We start from the raw sequence: 27,292 nt of genomic DNA, 5'->3' as shown, positions 1-27,292 counted from the left end.
CAGAAAGACAGAGAGAGAAAGAGAAAAAGAGAGACAGAGAGAGAAAGAAAGAGAGACAAAGAGAAAGAGAGAAAGAAAAAGAAAAAGAAAAAGAAAAAGAGAGATACAGAGAGACAGAAAGACAGAGAGAGAAAGAGAAAAAGAGAGACAGAGAGAGAAAGAAAGAGAAAGAAAAAGAGAGAGACAGAGAGAGAGAGAGAGAAAGAGAGGCAGAGAGAAAAAGAGAAAAAGAGAAAGAAAAAGAGAGAAAGAAAGAGAAAGAGAGGCAGAGAGAGAAAGAGGGGAAAAAAAGAGAGAGAAAGACACAGAGAGACAGAGACAGAGAGAGAGAGAGACAGACAGAGAGAGAGAGACAGAGACAGAGAAAGAGAAAGAGAGAAAGAAAGCTAACTCTGCCAATTGTCAGGACTTGGATCCTGACCGGCTCAAGGTTGACTCAGCCTTTCATCCTTCCAAGGTGGGTAAAATGAGGACCCAGATTGTTCGGGGGTGGTTGCTATTGCTATTTAATGGATTTTTGTTCTGTGCGTCCAACTCTCAGGAATATGTTGTGAGGGGGAAAAAAAGCAAGAACGGTCCCGGATCTCTGAAAAGGGTAACTGTGGTTCTGAAGACCAAAGACAGTGTTGTTATCCAGATGCATCAGTAGAATTGGGGTTTATGCTCAGCTCTATGCCGCCAATCCTAATCAGCTCACCATTATGATTTGGCCTCTGTTGCCTTACGAATCATCTTCTGGGAAACCACCTAATGGAGGGCGGTGCACTTTTATGTCTCCATTTCAGGAGCTGCCCCTTTTTTGGCTCCCGTTTGGCCTCTGTTCCTCTCCAAGATAGGAAGCCCCGTATCTGCTGGAGAGGAAACCCAATGCGGTCTAGAAGCTTGTCTTAAAATGGGGTTCTCCTTTTGGGAGACACTTCTTAAGCAAGTTTGTGGGCGGAAGTCCTCCGTCCTCCAGGTCCCGGTTGTCCCAAAGGTGCTTTTATCTTTTCAAAAGGCAACTGGACTTCGTTTTCCCTTCAGTTCTTCAGTCTGTTTCATTGGTTTGCTCCCAAGTCCGGTTCAACATGGTGGTAACAGCCTTTCAACCCTCAGTGACAATGGACCAGGTTAATTTCAGGGTCTTCCCCAGTTACGTCCACTGGGTCTCATAGCTGAGGCATGCTGTGGGTCCCACCCAGGGGAGGGCTTCAAAATTTTTAGCAAAGGGTTCTCTGCCCGGTTGTTGGGTGGGTGTGGCCATGGCAGGCTGTGGCTTAGTCAGCTTCCTACACCATGGTGGAGGGGCGGGGGTGATTTTTGCCCTCCTCAGACTCCGGAGGCTTTCTTTGAGCCTCTGGGAAGGCAAAAATGGCCTCCCCGGACTCCAGAGGCTCTCTGGAAGCCAGAAAAGGGCCCATTTCTGGCCTTCCTGAACTTTTGGGAGGCCTGTATTTTGCCCTCCCCGAGCCTCTGCACAGGTCCTGCACTTACCTGTATCTAGAATGGGCCACGTGGAGACTCCTGGAAAGGGAGGGGTGGAGTGGGGTGGGTGGGGCCAGCCAGGAGTGGGTGTGATGACCCGGGGCGTGGCACAAAAATAACAAAGTCACCAAAGTAGATAAATTCCCTTTTAATGCCTCCAACTTAGCCCACGATGTCCAATTATCCTTGGCTGGAGATCAAACTCTTCAAAAAATAGTCTACGAAGAGAAGAAATGCAGTCCGAACCCAAAATACAGATAAAGTAGAAATAAAAAAAACCAACACAAACCACGCTGAAGTAATTAACATGACAGACCAGGATAATAACTTGCAGACTTCCAAAAGATAATGGGGCACACGCAGTTGGGAGGATGCCAAAACCCAGATAAGCCTTTACAAAAATAATGCACGCTTTGCTTCCAGCAACTTTGCCATGTGCAGTTAAGCCCTTTTAAACAGTCGTCCCAGCTGCAGCACACGAAGGGGATCAGGGCCCTTTCCTCCCCCGTAAACCATGTTGCTCCCTTATCTATTCCTCCCTTCATGCCCTAGGATGAAGTGGGCCTGGGTCTTCCTCTGAATGCCCAGCCGGCCTGTGCCCTTCCCCAGTTTCCTGCACAGCCACTGGAACCACACTCCCACTCCCTGTCAGCTGTTCCACGTCTCCCTCGGAATCAGAGTCCAACTGGGGCAAGACAGTGGGATTTCCGAACCATCCAGGAGTGGGGTTCTCCAAACTGCACAGAATCTTAGCTAGAGGCTCTCCTGAACCCCTGCGAACCCCCAGCAGCCCATCCCTGGTCCCATCAGCTATGGAGTTTCCTTGGGTGAGATCTCAGAGAAAACCTTTTCTGACGAGAACCCTGCCTTGTGGGAAAGCATGATTTCATGTTTATATTTATCCTATCTGAATGTGTTGAATAAATAAAATAAATGACCATGTTTTGCTAACAGCGGCTGCTGCTGTGTGTTTACTTCAAGGCCATCTTCACCCTCTTCTGCAGATGCAAAGGAGGACTCGAAGGTCACCTACTAAATATTTGCTGTCAAAATACTCCCAAAGCACAAGGAAGGACAGCCCTGTTCCATCCCCATCCACGCTGCTCGGTTTCTCCTTTTTCTCCTCTCCCTCTCCCTTCTTTTCTCTGGCTCTTCTCCTCCCTCCCTCTTGCAGGCCATCTCCTGAAGTTGAGAGATGGCAAAGAGCCAAGCAGTGCCAGGCAAGCTGAGTTATTTCAGTCCCTGACTGGGAAGATGGCAGCTCCACAACTTCCCCCCTGGCTCCTCACGGCCTGCCTTGGCCTCCCAGCGAGAGACAGTTTGGTGACAGAGGACCGAGAAGGGGCAGGTCTTACAGTTCTCTGCCCTCCTGGGGTTCCCACATCATCAGCTAGGTTGGAAAATGGACAGACCGCAAGACTTGATTGAAACTGGAATCAGAGAACCACAGAGTTCAGAGGTGGGATTCGGCAGGTTCTGGCCAGTTCTGGAGAACCAGTAGCAGAAATTTTGAGTTGTTTGGAGAACCAGCAAATGCCACCTCTCTGACTGCTACGCCCACCAAGCCACGCCCACAGAACTGGTAGTAAAAACAAATTGAATCCCACCACTGATAGAGTCATAGAATTATAAGAGTCATAGAATCATAGGGTCATAGGGCTGGAACGGACAGCAGAACAAGGAAGAAGGATATGGAAGTCTGGGTGGACGTAAGTTGAACACCACCGAGAGTGTGGTAGAATTGCAACAAGAGCAAATGCAACCCAAGAGGTGTCCAAAGAAGTATAGTGTCCAGGTGTCTATGGAGATTCTGAGGTCACGGTTGTCCCAAAGGTGCTTTCTCAAGAGGTAAGGTGGGGAAGGAACAAAGGAAGTAAGAAAGAGAAGGAGGGAGGGAGGGAGGAAGAAATGGAAGTCATCCAGGTCATGGTTGTCCCAAATTCATTTTTTTTCAACTGGACTTTCCGGTTATTCTTTGAAGATGTTTTGCTTCTCATCCAAGAAACTTCTTCAGCTGAAGAAGCTTCTTGGATGAGAAGTGAAACATCTTGAAAAAAAAAACACCTTTGGGATAGCGTCCAGATCAACAGCAACCACCATTTTCTCTAGTCTATTCTACATTGGTCACATCGCCGCATCTGAGATGCTATACTTCACAAGAAGTTGGACAACCTCAGCACGCCAAGAAGGTAGCAACACAGTCAAGTCAAGCAACTAGGAAGAAAAAAACTTGGCCAGAGCAGTTAGAGATCTATTTAGTTTGAAGAAGGCTGTGGAGAGAGAGAGAGGGCGGGGAGATACATGTCTTCAGGCGTCTGAAGAGCTGTCATGAAGAAGAAGGGGCAAAATCAATCAGACATCAAGACAAGAAATACCTGTTTTAAATTACAAGGAAGCAACTATCGCTGCAGTATCAGAAACATTTCAATTCTTCAGCAGCCAAGCAGAACGGCCATTGCTGGCCATGTTTAAACAGAGACTGTTGAGGATGCTGGACTGCTAAGAATCTTGCTCTTCCCATAGGTTGGACTTCCAGGTGGGCTTGTCCCGTCCCAATTATGGAATGCATCTTCTCAATTTTTAAACCTGTGGCATTTTTTTGTCTGCTTTGGTGAATCACATGTCCTCCTTTGATCTCTCTAGCGATATTAAGAGAAGGGAAATCCAATAGTCACAAGAATAGATAAACAGAGGATAGACTAATGGACCATTTGATTATTTGGATAGCTTTCTTTCGCTCTTCTGACTCGGCAGGAAACAGAAAGCAGAAATATACGTTCTATCTTCTTTTGGCTGTAAAGTAGGAAAGGACAGAAAACACAGATGCTGGTTGTCAGCCTAAGGCAGCGGTGTAGGAGTGAAATTGACATGACAGTTTATCTTTTCATTCTTCAGAAATTCCAGGCATAATTCACAGGTTGCAAATCTTTTCCCATTCAGACTGAAATAACCTCCCCCAGCCTGGTGACCTCCAGATGTGCAGGGAGTGGAAGGCCCAGAATTTTCAGCCATCATAGCCTTCAAGCTCTAGAATAAGCTTGGCTGGGAAATAGGGAGCTGTAGCCCCCAGACATCTGGATAGTCTATGCTGAAGACAAGATGCTATGGACCACTTCCAAGGTCTTCTTCAAAGCGATGGACATTCAGGGATGAAGGCTGCTGCTACTACATTCTCCCAACCTTCCAGATCAAACCATGGACAGAAGCATTTACGAACATCTGGAAATCTCCGGATTTCCCGCTGATCTGAGAGTAACTTTTCTATGATGGGTTGCAGCCATTTCTCTTTTCATAGCCTTCAAAATTGCCCTTTTACTGTACAACACTCGATATTTGAAATGATACATTATTGAGAATGATTGGATAAAGTGTTCCCATGAAACTGATGACTACATTTTCTGGACGTACAATGCTGTCATCCTTCAAATCAGAGCAGGATGCAGAATTACTGTCAATTACCATGCAAAAGATGTTCTCCCTTATCTAGAATGGATGTTTAACTGAATCATCTTAGATGTTCACCGTGGAGATAATTGAGTCCAAGTTTCTACTCCTGTAGCGATCTGTTTGTGTGAAGAAGCTGCTTCAAAATTCTTGAGGGGTGTTCAGCTTCTACTTCATAAACATTGTCCATGCAGGAGACACCATGATCATCCTCCAAGATAGTCTGTTCCATTAGGAAATTTATCTTGCCACTGAACTGAACTAATTCCATGTATTTATTCATTCTCAGTTCTGCTTTTCACTTTCAGCAACACTGAATGCGAATTCTTCACAAGAATCCAAGGCTAAGAGCAATCTAATTCCCTTACTGATCATCTGGGAGAATACAAATGCCTTGTTTTCTTTTTTATATAGCATGCAGCTGACAGGGTGATTTGATATGGGTGTGTAATTATAGCATCCCAACTCTTTGCCAGATAATGATTTTAATCGTCAGATAACAACAACAAACCAACATGATAGCATATCATAATGTCACTCTTCTATTGTGGCGTATCAAAAACAGGATTGGGGTGTTACTTTGCTGTAGTAATAATAATAAACCGATGCAACCATGAAAGGTGAATCAGAGTCACTTCAGTTCAGTTTCAAAAATGCTGCTAGAACCAAGTGGGCTAACTGATAATCCTCCAGTGATAATGAACTCCAACTCTCCTCATGACATGACATGGAAAGGATGATGAGAAATGTAGTCCAGCAACATCTGAAGATCTGCATCCTGCTCACCCATCTTGGAGAAGAAAACTAGTTTGGATCCAGGTGCTTCTATACATCTCTCTTTCCTTATGGAGTTCTTAAGCTAGTTTTTGTAGCAACCCCAATTTTTCAAACCCATTTGCTCAAGACATATTATCAAGATGGGATAGTTGTTCCATTGGTGAATGTCCCAAAACCTAGAAGAAGACTTTGTAGAGTATAATTATAGGATGCTCTCCATCCCTACTGCAAAATGAAGACATTGAATGGGATGGACAGTGTTGTTCCTACAACTGCTGAGGGATGTCTGGGAGATATGGTCAGAAAGATCTAGAATGAACCTGGTCATGAGGGTGCACTTGAAGTGTCTGCTTTTTATGGAGGTTCAAAACCCCTTGGCTTGCTTGTGGTTGTTTAAGTAGATAGATGTTCCTCAGCAAAGCAAAACAGTGTCTGAACCAGAACCAGAGCTTAGGCTTTGTATGAACAATTCAGAACACGGGACCGAGTCTAGAAAGAAGATCACGCCAAGAGGATGGGTTGACACATGCATCATGAGTTTCATGAGTAAGACAACGATCTCACTGATGGGACGCAGTCCTTGCGCCCTTTCGATCTACCTTCTCCATCCTCCCCTATGTGTTGGGAGGCAGTCAATGCCTCCCTTGAACGCATGGTCAGAACCACACTGGCACAAGGGCTCTCCTGTAAGTCATGCTCAAAAACATGAGCAAGTGAAGTCATTACTCACATCCTTTGGGAAGTCCATACTTTTTTTGTATACAATAATTGAACAAAGGGTTCATTTCCTGCGAGAAATAATTTGTTATCCGCTGGGGCTCATTGAAAATTTTAGCTTCTGGCTTTTTCTTCCAGCTCATTTCTCCCATTCTTCTGACACCCACACATCCCATTCCCATAGATTCTTCTGGAAACACTCCAGGGCCCTTGGAGCCAACCATAACCCTTGTGCCGTTGATCGGAGCTGAAACTAGAAGGCCAACTCTCCTTAACACAGTTCCCTTTTGTGGCGACGAGCTCACAACCACAGACCAGATACTCTGAGGAGGACGAAGTTCTTGGTCCCCTGAAGCTTAGAGATATTTTTGTCCTGGTGATGAGTCTTCACGAGGAAACTCAAGCAGGCGGTCATCTGAAACTGTTATATTACAACTTCAGTTGCCACACAGAAATAATGGATCAGAAAGGCATTTTCCTTAACACCCTTGAGATCAGAGGTGGTATTCAGCCGGTTCTGACCAGTTTGGGAGAACCAGTAGTGGAAATTTTGAGTAATTTGGAAAACTGGCAAATCCCACCTCTGACTGGCCCCGCCAACCCCATCTATTCTCTGCCTGCTGAGTCCCAGCTGCTCGGCTGAGAGAACGGAGCTGGATAGCAGGTTAGTGGGGTGGGGAGGGATTGGGGATTTTGCAGTATCCTTCCCCTGCCACTCCCACCAAGCCCACCAAGCCCCGCCCACAGAACTGGTAGTAAAAAATTTGAATCCCACCACTGCTTGAGATGATCTTCGTCACAGTCTTGAGCAGACCAAATCTTAGAAGAACTTTCTAACTGTAAGGGCAATTCAGTGTGGAATCCTAAAAACAGGGTGGACTTCCTCTCACTGGATATGTGGAAGCAAAGCTAGGCAGAAATCAGTCCGGGTGATGTCATTTGGGTTCCATTCCAATGCAGCATATTGATCTCGACGGTCTAAGTGAATTCCCAGGATCCCATGGGATCATCAAAGTGCATTCTAGGATTTTAGGATTCTCGATTGCTCCCAATCAAACGGTAATAGATCTTCTCCGTCATGGTTTTCCACCAGGCGGTTCTGTCTCTTGTTCTCCTCACTAACTTTTGGAGTTCCCCCAGCCCTGCCTGTCATTCATCGCTTGAGTTACCCTGAGAATGGAGAAGGAAGAAACACTTGTTCCTTTCTCTCTAGAAATTCTGGACCCCCTTTTTATTTTATTGAGTGATCAAATAAAAACAATTAAGAGCATTAAAGAGACACGCATCGGCAGGAACTTTCAGGGAACTTTATTGATTTTACCGAATCGTAGCCTGTTGGACTGACGTTCCATGCTCCTTTTTGTCAAATAAAAAGAGGGCTTCGCATTTGCAACCAGTACAAGATAAGGTGGTTTTGCAGTGTCCAATACCATCTGTGCAACCCTCAGAATTGCTGTGAATGAAGGACCTGGAAGAATTGGGCCATTTTCTCGATGCTAGGAGGAAAAAGAAAGACTCTGCATCGGGAAAACGCATCACTACATCTTCACAATTTGGCCTTATTGAATGCAAAGACACTAAATCATGACGTCCAGTTATTGGCAGGGCAGTTTGGGCCCTACAATTAAGTAATTGCCTTAGAAAATTAGCAAGAAAGGTTTGGCGGATGGAACTGTGTGCAATGCAGCTTACTTTGAACCTCAAACGCTAACTTTTCACCTGGAGGTAGCAAAAAATAATGTCATCTTGTCAAGATGTTGTGCTTTGCTTTGGCCAGCTGAGTCCTTTTGAGATGGCCCTGGTTATTGACTATCTGCCATTCGGTCATTTTGAGGATGCTACCTTGCAGACTTAGAACTGCTGAGTGGCCTCTTAGCTCCCATAAATATTGCACATTGTGACCAGCTAGGAAAGTAGGGGAGGGTTCTCCTGTATCATCTCACTTTCTCCGGGCTGGGGGATCTGCAAATGTTGCCATCTGGGTCATTTAATCTCCCAGCTTCTGCTGTCTGGCTGGAATTCTGGCAAGTCACGGCATCAGCTGCCAGAGCCGTTCTCCTCCTTTGCATGAAAATGAGCAGAAATGAGGTTAAGAAGGCGGGAGCCTTTCCTTTGCAAAAGATGATAAGGAGATTGATCTGGGAAGTCCGTTCCCTTAGGGGAGAAAAAGTCAGAAATAATGGAGAATCGCCTTGGAGGCCTCAAAGGGACCAGGAGGCGATGCTCTTGGGTAGTACGGGCTCTTCTATAGTTGATTGAATGGATAAAAACTAATCAAGGAGAGAAGCAACCAAGAACTAAGGAAAATTTCCTGACAGTTAGAACAATTAATCGGTGGAACAACTTGCTTCCAGAAATTGCAAATGCTCCAACACTGGAAGTTTTTAAGAAGAGATTGGACAAACATTTGTTTGAAGTGGTATAGGATTTTCTGCTTGAGAGGGGGTTGGACTAGAAGACTCCAAGGTCCCTTTCAGCCCTATTACTCTATGTTCTATGTTCTTTGTTTTGTTGAAGTCACATTTTTGCAGGGGGTGGGGGTAGGGAGAGCACTGCCAATGTGTGAGATCACCAAGTGAAAAAGGAAAGTGTCAGAGCCTTTTATCTGACTCAGAGACCCTGATGTAATGAGAGAGAGGGAGGGAGGAGGAGACAGAAAGAAAGGGAGGGAAGGAGAGAGAGAGAGAGGGGGAGAGAGAGAGAGAGAGAGAAAGAGAGAGAAGGCACAATCCTGGCACATCAGGATTTATGCTTGGCCTGGGGACAGAGGAAAAGATATTACAGTCAGACAAATGCTGTCAAATTCTCCTAGTTTGGAGGTGAAGCCCAAGGAAGCGTGATAAAGGAGAACCATCTAGGCACACCAAGACCCTCTGGCCCAGAGAACAATAAAAGTAGGGATTTGTTTGAAAGAGATGAGAGAAGGCAAACAGGCAGAGGGGCCCTGAGCCAAGAACGCCATCAGCGAATCAAGGTATGTCCTTAGATGCCTCTTACGTGCTTCCAAATAAAACTGTGAATGAATAAGACAGCGGCCTAGGAAGGGAGCGGGGGGAATGGCAATGTCAAACATTACCATAAATGCTGAAAGCATCTCCAGCAACTTCACAGGAGGTCTCTCTCTCTCTCTCTCTCTCTCTGTGTGTGTGTGTGTGTGAGTGTGTGTGTGTGTGTGTTAGGGTGGGTTGGAAGGGAGAGAGGTGGAGGAAGAAACTAGATGAAGGCAAAGGAGAAAAATAATAACGGCATTCCTGCCAGAGAATACCACCAATCAGAAGGCCCGCCAAGAAAGCGAGTAGGGTACGGAAAAATGAATTCGCACCAACGATTTATACTCCTGCTACAGAAACGTTAGCAGTGGAGGCTGATGGAGGTTGGGGTTTTTTGTGTGTTTTGCTATATTTTTGGTCACTCTAGACTGGCCCCAAGTATCAGTACAGGGAAAGAGCCGCAGCAGTTTCTCTCCTTTCGCCGCGAAATGCTCTCTGGCTGCGAAATATAATCTTCTCTTTGGGTTGCTTTTATCCAGGGATAAACCTCTCCAAAGCCAGCTACAAAACTGGACATTCCCCCGGTAAAAATAAAATAAAATAAGATGAAGCTCTTAGGTGTGTTCATCATGTCAGACAGAGGTTTGAGCGTGCACGTTTTTCTCGCCGCTGGGAGGAAAAAAACCAGGCGATTCAAATGAAGACAAGCTGCAGTTTTCTCTCTGCAAGGAATGCTTGTTCCGTGGGGATGAGTGGGCAGAGGGGAGTGAAAAGAGAGAGGGCGGGAATGAAGGAGAAATACCGTGGAGATTTAATGTATCTGGATCTCCAGAAATCTCCATCAGTTTGACCACCCATGTTGTGGCAAACCAGAAAAAACAAACGCGAAGTGTCTCCCATCTGCAATAATATACACCAGTTTTTATAGAACACAAATGGCCTACAAGATACACAACGTATAGAGATTGAAATATGCCTGTGGGTGGAGACGTTCAACTTGCAGTTTATCCAGGTGGGATCTTGATCTCGACACACCTTGAGGCTGCCCCTTCTCTCAACAAAAATGAGTTTTGGAAGCGCCATGGAAGAATTGAGTAGATTAAATCCTAGGGAACCACCCTTGATCTTAGTCCAAAGGCCAAGGAACATGTCCGGGATCTTGAACTTCAAATCAGTCTAAGTGGGGTTCTTGTCAAATGAGGTGCGCAGAACCTCAACTGGATAGGCACAAGTGTATAAAGCAAGCTCCGCCTTTGTTTTTAAAAAAAATCTGCGAGTTTAATCTTTTTACTTGCAAGAAGGATTTTTGTCTTGCTGTGCAGCACTTGGTAAGTGTCTCATGTTCCTGCAGCAAACCAGGATGTGCTCCAGGTGACCGGCATCCTTTTCTTTGCTCTTCCCTGCCAGTTTCTTTAAAAAAAAACCTTGACTGGCCCCTTTGGAGCATAACAAGGAAAGCAACTCCATGTGTCAATTGTGGAGGAGAAGTTATGGATTGGGTTTAATATGGTAACAAGGTGTTAGAAATTGTTTATACATAGCACCACAAAGCAAACAAAGAGTACAGTCACCATGTGCTTTACTGCTCAACTATTTTACAGTAACCATCTTGAAAAAATGGGTTGACAGATTAATGGAGTTGGAAGGGACCTTGGAGTTCTTCTAATTTAGTCCTTTAACCTCCTGCTCAAGCACGAAATTCTATAGCATCCCAAACCAATCCATTCTTGAAAATCTCATGTTGGTGCATTTACAATTTCTGGAGGCAAGTTGTTCCACTGATTACTTGTTCTCAGTGTATTTCTAGGTTGATTCTCACGTTGATTAATTTCCATCCATTGGAAACTAATGGATATTTCTCAAACTCAGCAACTTAGAGTGGACTTCAACTCTCAGAATTTTGGAAGCTGAAGTCCACACATCTTAATGTTCCTGAGATGGAGAAGCACTGCTCTACAGAATCGTGACATATGGTATGTGGATACAGAGAGGTGCTCTATAAGGCAGAGAAGTTGAAAATGAACCATGAAATGGTTCTGAGAATAGATTTACTGAGTCGTATCTATCCTCAATAAAGTTCTGCAAATCTCACTGGTTTACAGCTTAGATCTGGAGCTCAGCAATTGCACCCTTGTTAATGTAGCCTTGGTCTGTCCCAGCCCACTTCAACTCTATTCCTACCTGATCTTCCTCATAGTTTAATTTGCCACCATAACACAGAGCTGGCTTTTTAATGAAAATAGTACTTAATCTTATTTGCACAAGGCCTCCCCTGGAGTTATTTTGAGGCCTCGCTCGACTACACGTATGCCTTGAAGCCATTTCCAATAACTCAGGCAATTGCCTTTCCTGATTTGCAAGTCAAATCTAAATGCTATTGGGAGAACCAGACGTCTGCTCTTTCAGCTGCTTTCTGTTCCAGTTCACCTTTTTATGTTCACTTGGGTCAGTTTGTAGCTTCATAGATATACAGGTAATACTCGTTTAGTAACCGCAAATGGGACTGGATACTCAGATGTTAAACACAGCAGTCACTAAATGAAACCTCGACTGGGCTTACGATCTTAGTCCACCTTTCTTTTGCTTTACAGACCTAGGAAGGTAACAAATGAGAGGATTGGTCCAAAGATCATCACCGCTGTAACTGCAAACGGTTGCTGTATGAGGCAGTCGCTAAGTGAGGACGATCTATATATCTTATTTTAAAAGTTTGTTTATTTGATTTCTGTAGCCATCCATCTCAATAAACGACTCTGGGGGTTCACAATTCTGAATCATATATTACAATTAAAATCATAAAAACTTTTTAAAATAAAAACAACAACAAAAGGGTAAAAAATACCCATTAAAATTCTAAAAATGCATGCATATTCAATTTTAATGAATTTCCTACCTTTCCTCTAAATTGATCAGATGAAGCTTCTTGTATACCAGAGGCCTCCAAACTTGGCAACTTTAAGACTTGTGGACTTCAACTCCCAGAATTCTCCAGCCAGCATAGCATAGAGAATTCTGGGAGTTGAAGTCCACAAGTCTTAAAGTTGCCAAGTTTGGGGATCCCTGTTGTATACAATCTAGTGACAAAACTGCATTGGGAGTGCAGCAACCTAGAAATGCTGTACACATAAACCAATCGATCAGTCAATAAAATCAGTTAGCCAGCTGTTGGAAAACCTTATCAAAAACCCCTCACATCATTATTAAGCCCCACTCTTTTATTTCTCTGTCCAGCAGTTTCTTTAATCTCTGGTTCAAATGTTTTTCTGGAGCCAGTTTAGAAAGCAAATACATAGCTCTCCTCTTTAAGGGCTCAAGCAACAGGTTTTAAATAGGATGCAATTCTTTTCAATCCATTTAACCGAGTCAAGATACTGGAGTAAGGGCACCTGTTCAAACACCTGGCTTTGGAAAATGGATAAATACAAATAAGAACAAGGGGTGATGGGCAGAGGAAATGAAAATGGAGGGGAGCAGCAATTTGCTATGGACATCACTGAGAAAAAAAATGTTGTATTACAGCAGTGTTTTGCTGGGGCATTCTGGGAATTGAAGTCCACACATCTGCAAGCTGCCAAGGTTGAGAAATGCTGCTACAGGGTGAAGAAAAACCAAGATGTTTTTCTGTAACCATGGAATACATAATGATCCCCTTTACATCCTTTGTTTAAAATATTTGTCTTCCAGTTTCGCTGTCCCAAGCAGAAGAGTTTTTCCACGTTTTTCAGCCAACACAAAAATTAATGTTTCTGCAAAAGGGGGGTGCAGATCAGGGGGAAAAAAAACCCCTGTATTTTATTGCTGACAACAGAATATTTGTATATATGGATTTCCTGAACAAATGAACACTTGTCCGTTCTACAAAGGCCAGAGGAATTGAAGAGAAATCTGGCCGGCGAAGCAACATAGCATAATGCTTAGCAACAGATCAACAGAAAGAGAGACTTTCTAGAAGAGATATTTTATTTCATAGCATACAGCATGACGTTTTTTGTAAATTATTTTCCGAAGAAATGAAAACATTTCCTGCCTGTTGGGAGAAGGAGTAAAATTTTAGTTCTAAACGTGGCTCTTCCAGAAAACAATCCCGTGTCCGGACGGTGTATATATACGTATCATAAAACAGTCATCATGCCAGAGTTATTTTGAAGCAAGCTATTTTTAATGTCTTGCAAATAGTTCATCGTGTCTGGCTTGCTTGCTTTCTACCGCCAGGTAAGAGTTGAAATACTCCTTGGAGATGGCCTGTTTTCAGTGCTGAAAGTTCTTGCTGTCTGCTCCATTATTTAGCATTTCTACTGCATGTCCAAAAGTTCATTTTAGGGTTGAAGCAGCCGGTAAAGAGTTTACTTTTAGAGGGAAGAGGCGACCTCTCAGAGCATGAGAAAACAAAAAAAGTTTTGCTGCTTTCTATTCCAGTTCACCTTTCCATATCTCCGTGAATAGGTTAGCATCTTCATAAATAGTGATAGCCCTCAATTTACAACAATTGAGGCCAGAATTTCCGTTGTTAAGCAGGGCAGTTGTTAAGAGAGTCATACCTGATTTTACAACCTTTTTTTGCCAAGCAAATCACTGCAGTTGTTAAAGTGTGACCCAACTAGGTAACATCATCAGTGCTAGAAGGGAGTAGAGTTTGCTCTCGTTTTACATACTAGTGGCTTGCTCTGCCAGTGTTGGTGAGAGTAGACTTGGTGTTTCCTTGATTGGGCTGTTATGTGTGTCTTGGTAGTTGGCCTAGTGTTAATCCTGGCATCCATCTCATCTCAACTGGTGTTGATTGCTGGTGTTTAGGTCACGCAAATGCACCGATAAAGACATTTTCCAGTCAGAGTTCTTGCCTGTTGTTTGGTGCATATATTTACTAAGTAGCATTCTACATTTGGAGTCCATGTGTCCTTCAGTATTATGGCTAGGAGGCATCTGGTTGGCCTTCAGGAAAATAAAATACTAGATTCTGGTCACAAAAGAGCTTCCCTTCTTAAATTCCTTTTTCTTAACCGAGGATGTTTTTGTTGATCAGTGTGCTATAATTAGTTTAAGGGCACGCAATGCTAACATAAGGAATATTATTCAAATATATTGCTCTCAGTCACGGAAACATGAATTATTAAACAGAAGGCTATTTGGTCTTTTAATCCCCCCCCACCCACCCCCAATGTTGTATGCACCAGACAATTTCTCCTGCCTTGCAGATTTAAAGTTTGCTATTGAGGGTTTTAAGAATGAAGAGATGGAACAGATTTCTTTCTCTGGATAAGTTGGCATCTACAATGCTTGCTTTCTCTTGCAGTCTTAAGTTGTTCCCACCTGGTAGTAAATAGGTATCGTGTATATGGGAAGTCCGTGAATATTTATAAGCACAGAACATAACTTCTCGTTCAGAGAATTTTCCCATGAAAGGAGGCTATCGGGTCTTTAAAGGATCAGAGCACAGAACTTGGAAAGCAAGTTTTAAACTTTTTGAAGAAAAAAGGAGTGGGCTGTTATTATGTGGGGGAGCAAGCTTACAGCCCGGCTAGAAATTCTTTGGTGCAATTTAGCAGCTTACTTAGACAGCCTTGGATGCTTCTATAAAGCTCAAATGCTGACATCGGGTTAATCAAATCATTGTAGCTTAAGCCAGGAAAACATCAGGAAGGGGGAGAAAAAAGATTTAGTAGGTGTCCTCTTGAGATTTTTGGAAAAACTTTTACATGCAGTTATTGCTCCATCTTGTTGGGCTTTCAGGGAAAATAGGCAGGCAACACGACTAGATGAGCTAAATCATTTTTTGTAAGATTACATGAACAGTCTGAAAATAATAATAATAATAATAAAAACTTTCCACTGTGCTTTTTAATTGCTTGATCTGTTCAGGTGGGTCCTTTCTCAGCTTCTTCCTCTAACCATTAAGCACTTGTGGGTTCCTGCCCCTCTTCTCTGTTTCCTAGACAGCATTCTTCTCTCTTCAAACGTCACCCACATATTCCATTACAGTTTAGAGGCAGTTGGCCTACGAATATCATCGGTCTCCTTTCCTATGCCCAGATAAGAGTAGTTGCCCTCGGCTCCATCTACCAGTTGTCAATGGGGACCGGAGAACAGTTGGCTAAAAAAGCCTTTAGAAATCCAGCAAAGGCTAATTTGTGGGCTAATTTTAAAACAAAAGCAGACTACAGATTAACGCCGTTGGAAGGGACCTTGCAAATCATCTAGTCCAACCCCTCACCCAAGCAGGAGACACTACACCATTTCTGACAGATGGCAGTCCAATCTCTTCTTGAAAGCCTCCAGTGATGAAGCTCCCACAGCTTCTGGTGACAAACTGTTCCATGGGTTGATTGTTCTCACTGTCAGAAAATTTCTCTCGGTTGAATCTCTCCTTGTCCAGGTTCTATCCATTAGTCCTTGTCTGGCTTTCGGGGGCCTTGAAGAATAGGTTGGGCCCTTTCTCTCTGTGGCAGCCCCTCAGATATTGGAGCACGGCTATCATGTCTCCCCTGGTCCTTCTCTTCCCTAGACTAGCCATGCCCAGTTCTTGTTCTTCCAAGTATTTATGCATCTTTCTGGCTAGTCCTTTTGGGTTTTAACTTGGTATGTTGAGCACAAGAAAACTACCGAGCATGCTTCCACACATTACAGGTCAAACCAAACATATGCAGTAAGTTCAGCTTTTCTTCCCTGGACAGACGTCCACTGGAGACTTTGGGGAGGCATCCCGCCATCGTCCTCTGTGCTTCCAACGCTAGTAAGGGAGTTTCCCCCTTGCCAGAGCTGCCTTTCCAGACTCCAGCTACTCTTCCGATGACAATTCGGCTCCAAGGCTCTGTCTGTGAACGTGCCAAGTTCCGTTCTTGGCATGCATCGGAGGAAAGACTTGAAATTAACAGTAGCTCCTTCCTGCCTATCAAACAGGTGGCGGAAACCGAGCTGAGAATAAATATTCCATCCTTCTGGCAGCTTTGCTGAAGATCTTGTGGGTTCTTTCCTCTGTTTTGCCAACAAATTTGGTAGGAAAACTCAACACAGTTACAAGGTCTTTGACTTATGACCACAAATGGGACTGGAACGTCCATTGCTAAGTGAGATGATAGTTAAGTGACTCGTGCCCGATTTTATGACCTTTTTTTGATATGGACATTACGTCAATCCAACTTTTCCTATTAACTTTGTTTGTCGGAAGTGAGTTGTGGAGATTGCAGATGGTGATCATATCACCCAAAGACTTTATAACCGTCATAAATGCACCTCCTTCTTCTTCTTCCTAGCTTCCTAGGACCCAGGCAAGAATTCGAGTTTGACATGTCTGGAGCCTTCCCCAGAACTGGGGAAGCTGTTTTTAACCTTCACAGAAAGGCTAAATAAATAAATAAACCAACCAACCAACCAACCAACCGATCGATCGGTCAATAAATAATAAAATCTCCACAGGGTGAGAAAACAGTGTGAAATTTGAAATAATTTTTGTGAAAATATATGCCTTAACTTTTGCCAAAAAGCCTTCCTACATTTTTTTAAAAAAAATTAAATTAATTTTTTAAAATTAAATTAAATTAATTTTTTCAAAGCACTTTTTTTTAAAAAAATGCCCTATTTTTAAAAAATATTAAAAGCTATGTAAGATTAAAGAAGGCCTAATGGCTGAAGAATAAAATATCACTAGATTAATAACGGATTTACCACAAACACTATATTTAAAATTCATTATTTCAGCTATTATTTTCAGGGCTCCCAAAGCTCCGCCCCCTCGGAGGCGGGGAAAAAGTGAGGAGCGCCCCTTTCCCTCGAATCACGTGACCTACTCGTTCCCGCCGTTCGCCTCTGGAAGCCACGCCCCTCACGCTCCCCCCCCCCCCCCGCTCGGAGCGACGTCAACCGCCCGAAAGGCGACTTTCAAAACGGACCAATCGCGGCGCCGGCAGGGCGAAAAACAACAGCCGCTGCGGCCAATGAAGAGAGGGAAAGCGCAACGTCCCTCGGTTTTGCGCTCGCTGATTGGACGTCGTGGCTACCGCTCCCCCCCCTCCAAGATGGCGGCGCCCAGCAGAAGAGAGGCGAACGCTTAGTGGGGAGTCGGTCGTGGCGCTTGAAGGGGCAGTGGTCGCTTGCGCCCCTCGCGGCGGGCAAGGAGGCAGCCCCCACCCCGGCTTGGCGAGGCGGAGGAACGAGGCCGCGGCCTTCCGTGTGGAGGGACTTCACGGCGGGGGGGGGGGACGCCCCCTGGGGGGAGGGGATTCCCGTGCACCTTCCCCTCCCCCACTCCAGAGCCCCCTCCTCAGTAGTTTTGGGGCGCTCTTCTTGCGCCCCCCCTCAAAGAACCCCCTTTTTTCGACCTATGGCATGACCTCCTGCAACCCCCCTCCCCCTTTTGAAAGGGGTCCCAGACTGAACTGAATTAAGAGGCTGGACTGGCAGCTTCTCTGGACAGAAAGCAAGAAAGAGTCAGGTTCAAATACATTTCAGCAAGGAAGACCCCGGGGTGGGGGGCGAGAAGAGGGAGGAAAAAGCATCCCCCCTCCTCAAAGAAGGGGAGGGGTCTTTCCCAGGCTTCCATGGACAGGGCCTAGTGGTTTGCAAGCCCCCCTGCCTCGATTTGAGGCAAGGACTGGCCTCCCTTTGGGGAAAGGAATTGTCCACCTGGGGGGGCTTAATTTGGACCAGCCATTTGCCCCTTGATGCCCAGCAAGCAAAGACTTTTGCAGGACTTGGTTGCCAAAGCGTTATTTTTTTCACCCCCTTAACGTACAAAATTAGGGCGCAAAAACGCACGACGCGCCTCTCCTTCCTGCTGCCTTTAAGAAGCCGGGCAGTCGGCCTCGGCTGGTTCTTGGCGGTGGCTGATTCTTCAAGAGCTCCGTGATGGATCTAGTGTTCCTGGTGATCAATGGCATGGGGATAGTGTTGGATCTGCTGGTAATCCTGCTGGACATCAACTTCTTCCTCGTTTCCAGCTTTCTCTCCATCTTGATCTGGCTCCTCGCCTTCGTTTACAACCTGCCCAGTGCTACGGTGGCCTGTCTGGGCCAGTTCTGGAATGGGATCCTGGTCGTTGTGCTATGCATCCTGGAGGCCTTGTACTACTTGACTCTGGGGTCCGTGCACGCTGTCCTCAACTTGTTGAGGGGACTCTGCTCCAGCATGGAGAGTTTGAAAGTCTTGGGCCACCTGTTCACCCACCTGGGCTTGAGAAGCAAAGAAATTATGCACCGAGGCTTCTGGAACCTGATTGGCTCTGGTCAGACGCTTCTGAGACAGATGTGTGAAGTCTGCGCCATAGCCATGAGCCTTGTGGCTTACTTCATCAATAGCATAATCAACATCTGCCTCATTGGAACTCAGAACCTTTTTGCAGTGGGGCTGGCCCTGTGGGACACTATAGTTGGCCCCTTTCTGAGGATCACGGACCTCCTGGTTGCCTTTCTCGCTCGCCTCTCCAGCAGTGCCATTGCTACGGCCATTCTCCTGTGGACTCCCTGCCAGCTGGCCGTTGATCTCCTGGCCTCAGTGAGCAAGCTGCTGATCAATGTCTTATTTGTCAACCTGTATGGCATGGTGTTGCTGTCTGCAATTCTTGTCATCAGCATCTTCATCCTGAACCCTCAGCTGACTTGGACCCTGGCAAACCAAGTGGCCGACTATTTGAACACGATGCCTTCCTACCATCGCTTGCTCAGGGACATGCAACGCCTTTATCACATCATGCTCTTGTCCTTGGAGATGCTGTTGAGCTCTCACACCTGGCGTAGGTTGGCAGACTGGGGTCTTGAGGTGCTTAGTTGGAACAGGAACATCTGGGCTGCTAACCAGCAGGGAGAACAACAACCACAGCTGGTGCTTGAAGCTCCCCAAGAAAGGGCAGGCGGAGCTGCTGTGGCACAGAGACTGGCTCTAGAAGAACCATATCCACGGAGACAAGGGCCAACTGGGACCCCACGTCCCCGCCAAAGAGGCAGCAGGGACCAGACCAGAATGGACAATGATCTGGGAACAGCCACACAACAGCCTCAGGGGGAAGGACCAAGTGCCTCCCAGGCCAAAACTGCAAAAAAAGAGCAACTCAATGCTTTGGATGAAGACAACGACCCTTGGCGGCTTCTTAAAGAACAAGAAGACCGGAAGAAGTGTGTCATTTGCCAGGATCAAACCAAGACAGTCCTCTTGCTGCCCTGCCGGCACCTTTGCCTGTGCCAAGAATGCACTGAGATCTTGCTGCAGCAGGCCATCTACCAACGCAACTGCCCACTATGCAGACAAATGATCCTGCAGACTCTCAACGTCTACCTGTGAGCTCTGCAGGAAGCAGATTGATCTCCTTCCCACGTGCTTTTTGCCAAAGCACAAGAGGTCCCTGGCCTTTGGACCTCTGTAACAGCTGGTAACGGCTCTCGGTGTCAACACTGAGTAACGCCCCCCCCTTTAAAAAAAAATTCCAGGGACACTAGCTGCAATTAGCGGAACCTGAAAAATGCTATGAATTGTTTTTTTGCACTTCTGTTTTTATGGTTTCTTGCTTTCATAAGGGAAAAAGAAAACACGCCAATTGCTGATCACAGTTAATAGTTGGGAAACTTCCTGTTGTGAGAGGTGATGGTGAAATCGTGCCCATATTCAGATGTAAGGCTAAAAGAGTCTAATGGCTGTTTTTCATCCAGAGTACCAAATGCACAGGTGCTGGATTCCTGATACGTTGGGTTTTCTATCAATTGGTGTTTGGAACAAAGATGTCTATAGGGGGCATAGCTGATAAACAGGTCTGAAAATATGAATAAGGTAATTCTGCCTCTATTATTGGAGTCAGAATGTGTCCTGCCACTCTTTATTTTTTAAAGTTCATTGTAACTTCACCTCTGATAGTTTTATTGATCTCTGTAGAACATTGCCTGACTCATGTAACACACTTATTATTAAGTTCTGCTTCTAGAGAAGTCTATACTTCCAAACCTTGATCTGCAAGAGTTTGGTGCTACCCACCGAAGCGGATGTTAACCTAGTGTGCATTTATCACAGCCATACATTGTAAAGTTTCACAAGGCACAATTAATGTCTTAGATTATAGTTCTTACTGACCATCTCGATGTCCAGTTTTATACCATGAGTCCAAATATTATTTCCAAGACTCTATATATGTTTGTCCAGATTCCTGAGAATATAAGCTGGACACTGTAGCTGTGACAGCAGGTAGATGCTTCATAGATTAGTTTATTACACTTAAGGAAGGTCGTATTCTATCAGCATGCAATTTCCACAGGTTATCTATGCAAAATAGTACATTCCAGCTCTGTTGCACAACTAATTCCCTTTCCTCCTCTTTGGAGGATAATTTTGGGAACCTAATAGCACCAACTACAGTTTGCTAGCTAGCAAATGGCTCTTATAAGCAGCAATGGAAGGTAAAAGTGAAATTGATGGGTTTGGCCAGTGAAAAGGCTTTTTACGATTCCTAATCTGAACTGGTTTTAGAACACTAAGTTCCTGATGTCATAATTTAATTCTGGAAAGCAGAGTTGCTGGGGCTTCTAAGGAGACATTGTCAGTCAGGGGTGTCCAACCTTGTTGGCTGGGGAATTCTGGAAGTTTATGTCCACAGGTCTTCAAGCTACCAAGGTTGGGTGCCCCTTTTGTAGATCCTGCAAGGGTAATTCTAAGTAAAGAAGGCAGTTGTGATTACAGTGGTTTGCTTGACTTTTGGGTGAAGAGAGATTGTTGTTTTGAGAGGCAGTCATTAAATGTCCACAGGATTGCTTCGAAGGCCAGTCCTGAGTGTGCCAATTGTTGGGCGATAAGTGCACCCACCTAGTAGAATCAGTTGTTTTCTTTAATATTTTAATTGGAAAAAAAAAATCTTCAGGCTAAAATCCTGAAGATATTTGTTCTTTTTTGTGTGTGTGTGGAATGGCTGAATTATTGATAGCTGTTCCTTCTCTAAATGGAACCTGGTTGAAACTGCAGCGCACAATGGCTGGATCCCAGCTATGCAAATGGGCCAAATTGAAGTAGCCTTTGCAGAGGTGGGGGGTTTGAGAATGTGGCACGTTTGCATGGAATCCAGCCCTGTTGATTTTAAGAAGTGTATCTTTTCCAGGAAGGTTTGCCGAGAAGGCTGAGGCATCCTGTGGAAAAGTCGGGTGCCTCTAACACAGGCTGGGAGGGCAGGGCTCAGTGCCTGTCTTGAGTAATGCATTTCAGAAGCTCTGCTTTTGAGATGTTGCTTGAGGTATCTTTGGAGATTGTGCAATTCAAGTCCAAAGCCTTCAGGGCACTAAACCTGCCTTTGCACAAAGCAAGATTTTTCCAGCATTAAAAAACAACAACAACCAGAGTTCCTATCCTGCTAGACTGGGATGCCGAAGTCAGCTGTAAACATTCTCAACAGCAGGGTTTTGAATGTGTGCCATCCAAATTCAAGGAAGAAATCTCTCTCTCGAGAAGATTTATCATCAGTTTGCAAGAGGAACATTGTATAAAGTAGAATTTGCTGCTGTCTGTGTTTCTCTGGCTACAGGTGTATAAGGATCACAGCCCAGGCCTCTGCTGTCCTTTGACCAATCTTGGCTACATTTTTCACCTGCCTGAACCATTTGTTTTCTTCCTTCAAAACAAAAGGAGGAGCTATTTTTATTCATGGATGCAACTGGTTTTATTTTTTACTGCATCCGCAGCCAGGGAGACATTAAAACCCCAGCCATCATCTATGCTGGTTTTTAATTTTGTTTTACTTGAAAGTAAAGTTGTTTTCTTTTTCTAATCTGATTTTAAACCTTAGAATTAAATTGGCAATGCACAGTGCTTGACTGTAGCAGAGAACCGAGTTCCTTTTATTTTGGGAAAAGCTGCAGGATTCTCAGGAGTTGGAGGGGTAAAACGAGGGAATTGACCAATTGCTAAACTGAGTGCCTTAATGCTGGCAGTGCTGAAGGCCTGTGCTTGTGTGCACGCAGAGGAGGAGCTGTTCAGGTCAGGGAAGAGAAATCCAATGCGAATAGCAGCAGGCTGGATCCAGAGATATAACTGGGGTTAACATCATAAATAAAATAGGCTGTACAGCTTCCACATGCAAGGAAGGACTCCTCTTTTTATAACACTCATGCTTTTTGTAAATGCTTCTTATAAATTAAAGACGGGGACGCTAAACAGACTTCCACCACCCAGGAGCCAAGTAGAGGTGATGGTTTAGAGCAGGGGTCTCTCTCCAGACTTGGGAACTTTTAAGACCTGTGGACTTCAATTTCCAGAATTCCCCACCTGGCCGTGCTGGTCTAGGAGTTTTAAGTCCACAAATCTTTAGAATTGCCAAGTTTGGAGACCTCTGTGTTAAAGGCTTCTAGTGCCCCACCTGGGACAGCCCAAAGATATAGGTTCATCTTCTCTAAAGGTTACTAGGCCTGGGAGGGTAATGCTATACCATCCTCCTGAATTTACCTGGGTTCAGGGTTGGGAGATGTACCTTGTTGTTTAATCCAGTCCTTTTTACCTGCAAACGAGGAAGAAAGTTCTCTCTCTTTTTTTTTACGCTTGATAAGGCTTTGTGCATCCTGATCTGTACTTGAGGATTTCAGAGAAGTTAGAATAAAATATATTCTTCCTTGCCTGTTCCACCCGTCTCTGAAGAATGTCCTTTTGGTTTTATTCAGCCTGTGAATGTTTATCATGTGCAGGTAATTCCATGGTGCCGACCGTAGAGGGAAAGTTGGAGAAAGGAAAAGATAAGTGTAGTTTTAACAGCAGAAGTGTCTGCTCTGCTTGTAAAGAGGCTGCCGCTTCCTCCTAATCTGTGCCTTGTCCAATGTGCTACGCATTCCGACCCCCTTCCTGTGCGTTGTTGTGTTCTCACAATCCGACTGCCTCTCTGGAGGGACCATTTGGTTGCTTGGGTGAACTTCGCATTATGTAAACAACTTGACCAATTAAAAAAAAAAAGCTTTTTTCCAGAAAATATATTCTGCTACTCTTTTTCTTTCTTAATTTTTTTTTTTTTTTTCAAGAGACGACACACTCTGGGTCCTTTTAAATTTCTAAACATGTGGAAAGTTCTTTATGCTTTCCGGGCCAACAGGTTGCAGAAAGAACGTGGCTTGGGAAATGCGTGGGAATCCCAGCTCGGTTGAAAGATCAGACTTGGGCAAATCACTTGGGAGCTTCTCATTTGTTGAGCAAATCCCAACTACTGGATTCCTATAATATGCCATGAATCGTTGCTTATCAAACACAGCTACAGAAGGCAAATCAAAAGTACATAAAAGGCAGCTTTAATTCAATTATTTGGTAATTTGATCATATCGAAGGAAATTCATTTTCTGTAGCTATTGGGGGTTGTAACGTCGGTATCCTTTCAGAAGGTACCAGTATCTGAATGAAGCTTTGAGGTTGGTCCTCCCCATTCCTGGATTTAATCCCTAATCTGTTAACTGAAAGGGAGGGTCCTTTTTCTGTATCTGTTTGAGCCATGGTGGCACAGTGGTCAGAGTGCAGTACTGCAGGCTACTTCTGCTGTTGCCAGCTGCCTGCAATTTGGCAGTTTGAATCTCACCAGGATGAAGGCTGCCTCAGCCTTCCAGGCTTCCGAGATCCATAAAATGAGGACCCAGATTGTTGGGGGCAAGAGGCTGACTCTGTAAACCGCTCAGAGAGGACTGTGAAGCACTGTGAAGCGGTATGTAAGTCTTAAGTGCTATTGCTTATTGCTATCTTGGGTGCAGCTCTGAGTTAAATTCCAATAATTGCTTTTAGAAGGGGAAATCCCTTTTGAAGCACAGCTGAAATCCAGCCAGACCAGATCATGAGGCTTGGGGTGGCCAGTGCAAGTCTCTGCAAAATTTGCCCAAGATGGCAAGAACAAAGTCAAGTGAGTCACTGGAATTCTCCACTAGACAAATCTGATTGGGATTCGAAGATAAGCGGAAAAAAATGCTGGTGAACTTACTAAAAACACACACTCAACCGGTGAAAACATTTATGATAGAAGAGTTGCAATCTCGGTCTCCTAAATTATAATAGAGCTTATCCTTCAGCAAGGTCTTCAAATCACCAGCCTGAATTGAGAAAACTTGAAGAGGAAGCTTGAAGTCTTTTACTGAAGTGGGTTGTATTCTTTCCCAGTTCCCTCCCTCTAATCTGATGATATCAACTTTGGGAAAAAGTGAAGGGAGTTTTCCTAGTTTTGCCCCCTCTTCGCTGTTTTCTAAGCATTTTTACTTCCTGCGAGAAACCCCATCTTCAGCCATCAAAATGAAACAGGACAAGCAAAAAAATAAAATAAAATAGGCGCATATCTGACCGATTTCATCTTAAAGGAAAGAATCTGAACCGGACATCAGAAGAACTTTTGAGACATCGCAATCTGTTGAGGTAATCAACACGCATCCGAGATAACCCTGATTTACAGTTTGTGAATTAGAACAGCGTGTCCTTTCGAAACTTGCCTCTGTGCCCTCGCTGATATTCCGTATAAAAAGCCATGTGGTTGGCTAATGACCTCCTGAACTGCTCTGTGGAAATTTCCTGAGGATGATTACAAGACCACAACAGAACACATGCAGCTTATCTTCAACAGAATCGCTCGCTTTCTGCCAGAGAAAACACGGTCTGTTGAGCACCCTTGGCAAGAGATAGAGGCTGTCTTGGGGCACATCTGGAAACTAACCAAGGAGAGAACCAACCTACAACTAAGGATAAATTTCCTGACACAATTAATCACTTTCTTCCAGAACTTGGTGCTCCAACACTGGAGGTTTTTAAGAGACTGGACAACCATTTTATCTGGAACAGTGTAGGTTCTGCTTGAGCAAGGGGTTGGACTAGAAGACCTCCAAGGTACCTTCCAATTCTTTTACTGTTACTTAAGCCTCCCTATAGGGGCTACTCAAACAGTATAATGCTCCCCCTCTTGACTGAAGAAAGCTTTGGATGGTACAGGGTTGTTCCTTCTTGCCTCTTAAGGCCGCTTGACCTCTGAAATATCAGTCAATTGGTTTTCTTAAATCATGGCCATTAAACCAAGAAACCCAGCATTTCCCAAATACATTTGTCACTCTGCTGTAGTCACTTGTTGCACCACATTCATTGCATAAACCACAATTGATGGGCCCATGCCTTCATTCTTCCATTCCCTAAAGTTACAAATAGGCCTTAATTTACGACCATTCAATGTTATGACAGAGTCTCCAAAAGCCACTTATGACCTGATTCCAGAGTTCTGACGGCCGCATGCACACTCCTGGGGTGTCACATGACTACATTTCGGCAACCACTTATCAACGGGCTCACCTTTATGGCTGATTGCAACGTTCTACAGTCCCATGACTGATTTATAACATTTTTTTGCCAGTTTCCGGCCTTTTCAAGTGTTTTCTGACCAAAACAAAAACAAAAACCCACCCACAGGAATATAATAACTCCCTTAACGGCTGCAAAAAAAGTGAAATCGCTTCTGGTCATGTGACTGCCTCAATCACCATTGTGAGTGACAGTGGAAATCCTAGGCTCGCTTATGGTTGTAAGTTGAAGACTACCAGTATAGCCTGCTGCATTGGATATCCACTGGCTACGTGAAGCTTAGTATGATGCGTAAGACAGAGTGATATCAGTGAACCACCAATCAAGGGTTGAAAGAATTAGGTTCCAGTGTGCTTGTGTGTCTCTTTCTCTCTCTGTCCCTGCAGGGAGGGAACAATTTTGTCCTTTACTTTGAGCAGCAAAATATTTTGGTCCCAATTTCGTACCATGGACAACATCAGTATCACTGCAGCCTCCTTCCTCCAAACACCAGTTCTGGGGTTCATACATGCAATTAATTCTTCCACCACTGCATCAGCAATCCAAGATCTACATAAATTCCCATGAGTGACCAAGGGAATTCTGGAGGAGGAAACTGTCTTTGTGCTGGGCAGCGTAAGGTCGTTTCCCTCCACTGCAGCCCTTCTCTAAACATTCCTCCTTTTTTTTCTCATCCAGTTGAAAGCCCCTTTTTGGAAAAAAATTACATTTGGGGGGCGATACGAGTTCAAATATCAAATACTTTTTTTTTTCCTCTGGCTAAACTGTCCTCTTCCTCATTCTATATCTGTGTCTATTTATAATGGAGGGTAGAATAAGTTCTAGTCCCAATGGAATTGACTTTAAAAAAAAAAAAAAAAAAACCTTTCAAACTTATGGGAACGAGATTTTAAAACAATCCTCAAAACATATCTGATTTGGCACCGAATCAAGAACATCAAGCGGCATGCAAAAAATCAATGCCTTTTTGCCCTGTGTGTCTGTTTATCCTAGATGGCGTTTTGCAGACAGGTGACAATCGCTGCTGGGATTCCAAGTTTCCCTGCTATATTTCTCTTCACGGCTCTATTTCCAGCAGCTATAAAGCAGAGCTGGGCGCTTAGTTGTGAGCCAAGGTTGCGTTTGCCATAATCCACGAGGTTGTTTCTAGACAGCACTTCCCATGGTGTATAACCGGCGTGGGCGCTCAGGCCACCTGCAAATAGATGAGATGGTCAAAACTGTCACCTGTTTGGCTAATCTTTGGAAACGGCTTAGTTGAGGATACTCTTTTTCGACCCTCTGTTTCCTGGTCCTGTCTTGCCATAGCGGAGCAGGGTGTCCATAAAGTGTAGCCAAAATCCTGTTCGTGGCCTGCCCAGGGCAAGAAAGCTTTCCCATTTCTATGGGCACTGGATATGCGCCACATTGCCGGACTGCTGTCCTCTCCATGCCTAAAATGTGGGAAGAGAAAGAATGCCTTCCAACAGAAGAGGACCACAGAAGAGGACATGTCAGCCAACATCTCACTGATGTTGAGATTGAGCATTCCAGAGCGAGGAAGGATGAAAATGTTTCTATTTTCTTGGATATAAGTAGTTCCTGACTCTCTTGAGAGACAAAAGAAAAGGGAGAACTGGTGAGAAGAAGACGGGGAAAACTTTATGCCC

General features: G+C 44.5%; 1 protein-coding gene across 1 annotated transcript; it reads left to right on the top strand.

The window, feature by feature from the left end:
• The first annotated feature begins 17,331 nt into the window (after positions 1-17,331).
• Positions 17,332-22,964, top strand: RNF26 (ring finger protein 26). The gene has a single exon (XM_026709080.2). It carries the CDS (start codon positions 18,231-18,233, stop codon positions 19,656-19,658), a length of 1,428 nt encoding a protein of 475 aa, XP_026564865.1. The 5' UTR covers positions 17,332-18,230; the 3' UTR covers positions 19,659-22,964.
• Positions 22,965-27,292: the final 4,328 nt, after the last annotated feature.

Source organism: Pseudonaja textilis, chromosome 9 (genome assembly GCF_049901715.1).
Source record: "Pseudonaja textilis isolate UNSWEBS1 chromosome 9, rPseTex1.2, whole genome shotgun sequence".
Classification (NCBI taxonomy): Eukaryota; Metazoa; Chordata; class Lepidosauria; order Squamata; family Elapidae; genus Pseudonaja; species Pseudonaja textilis.
The sequence above is the reverse complement of the archived record's forward strand: the minus strand, read 5'-3'. Positions and strand labels throughout refer to the sequence as shown.

Coding starts and splice junctions, on each gene's coding strand:
- RNF26 (XM_026709080.2), top strand. CDS start 18,231: ATGGATCTAGTGTTCCTGGTGATCAATGGCATGGGGATAGTGTTGGAT.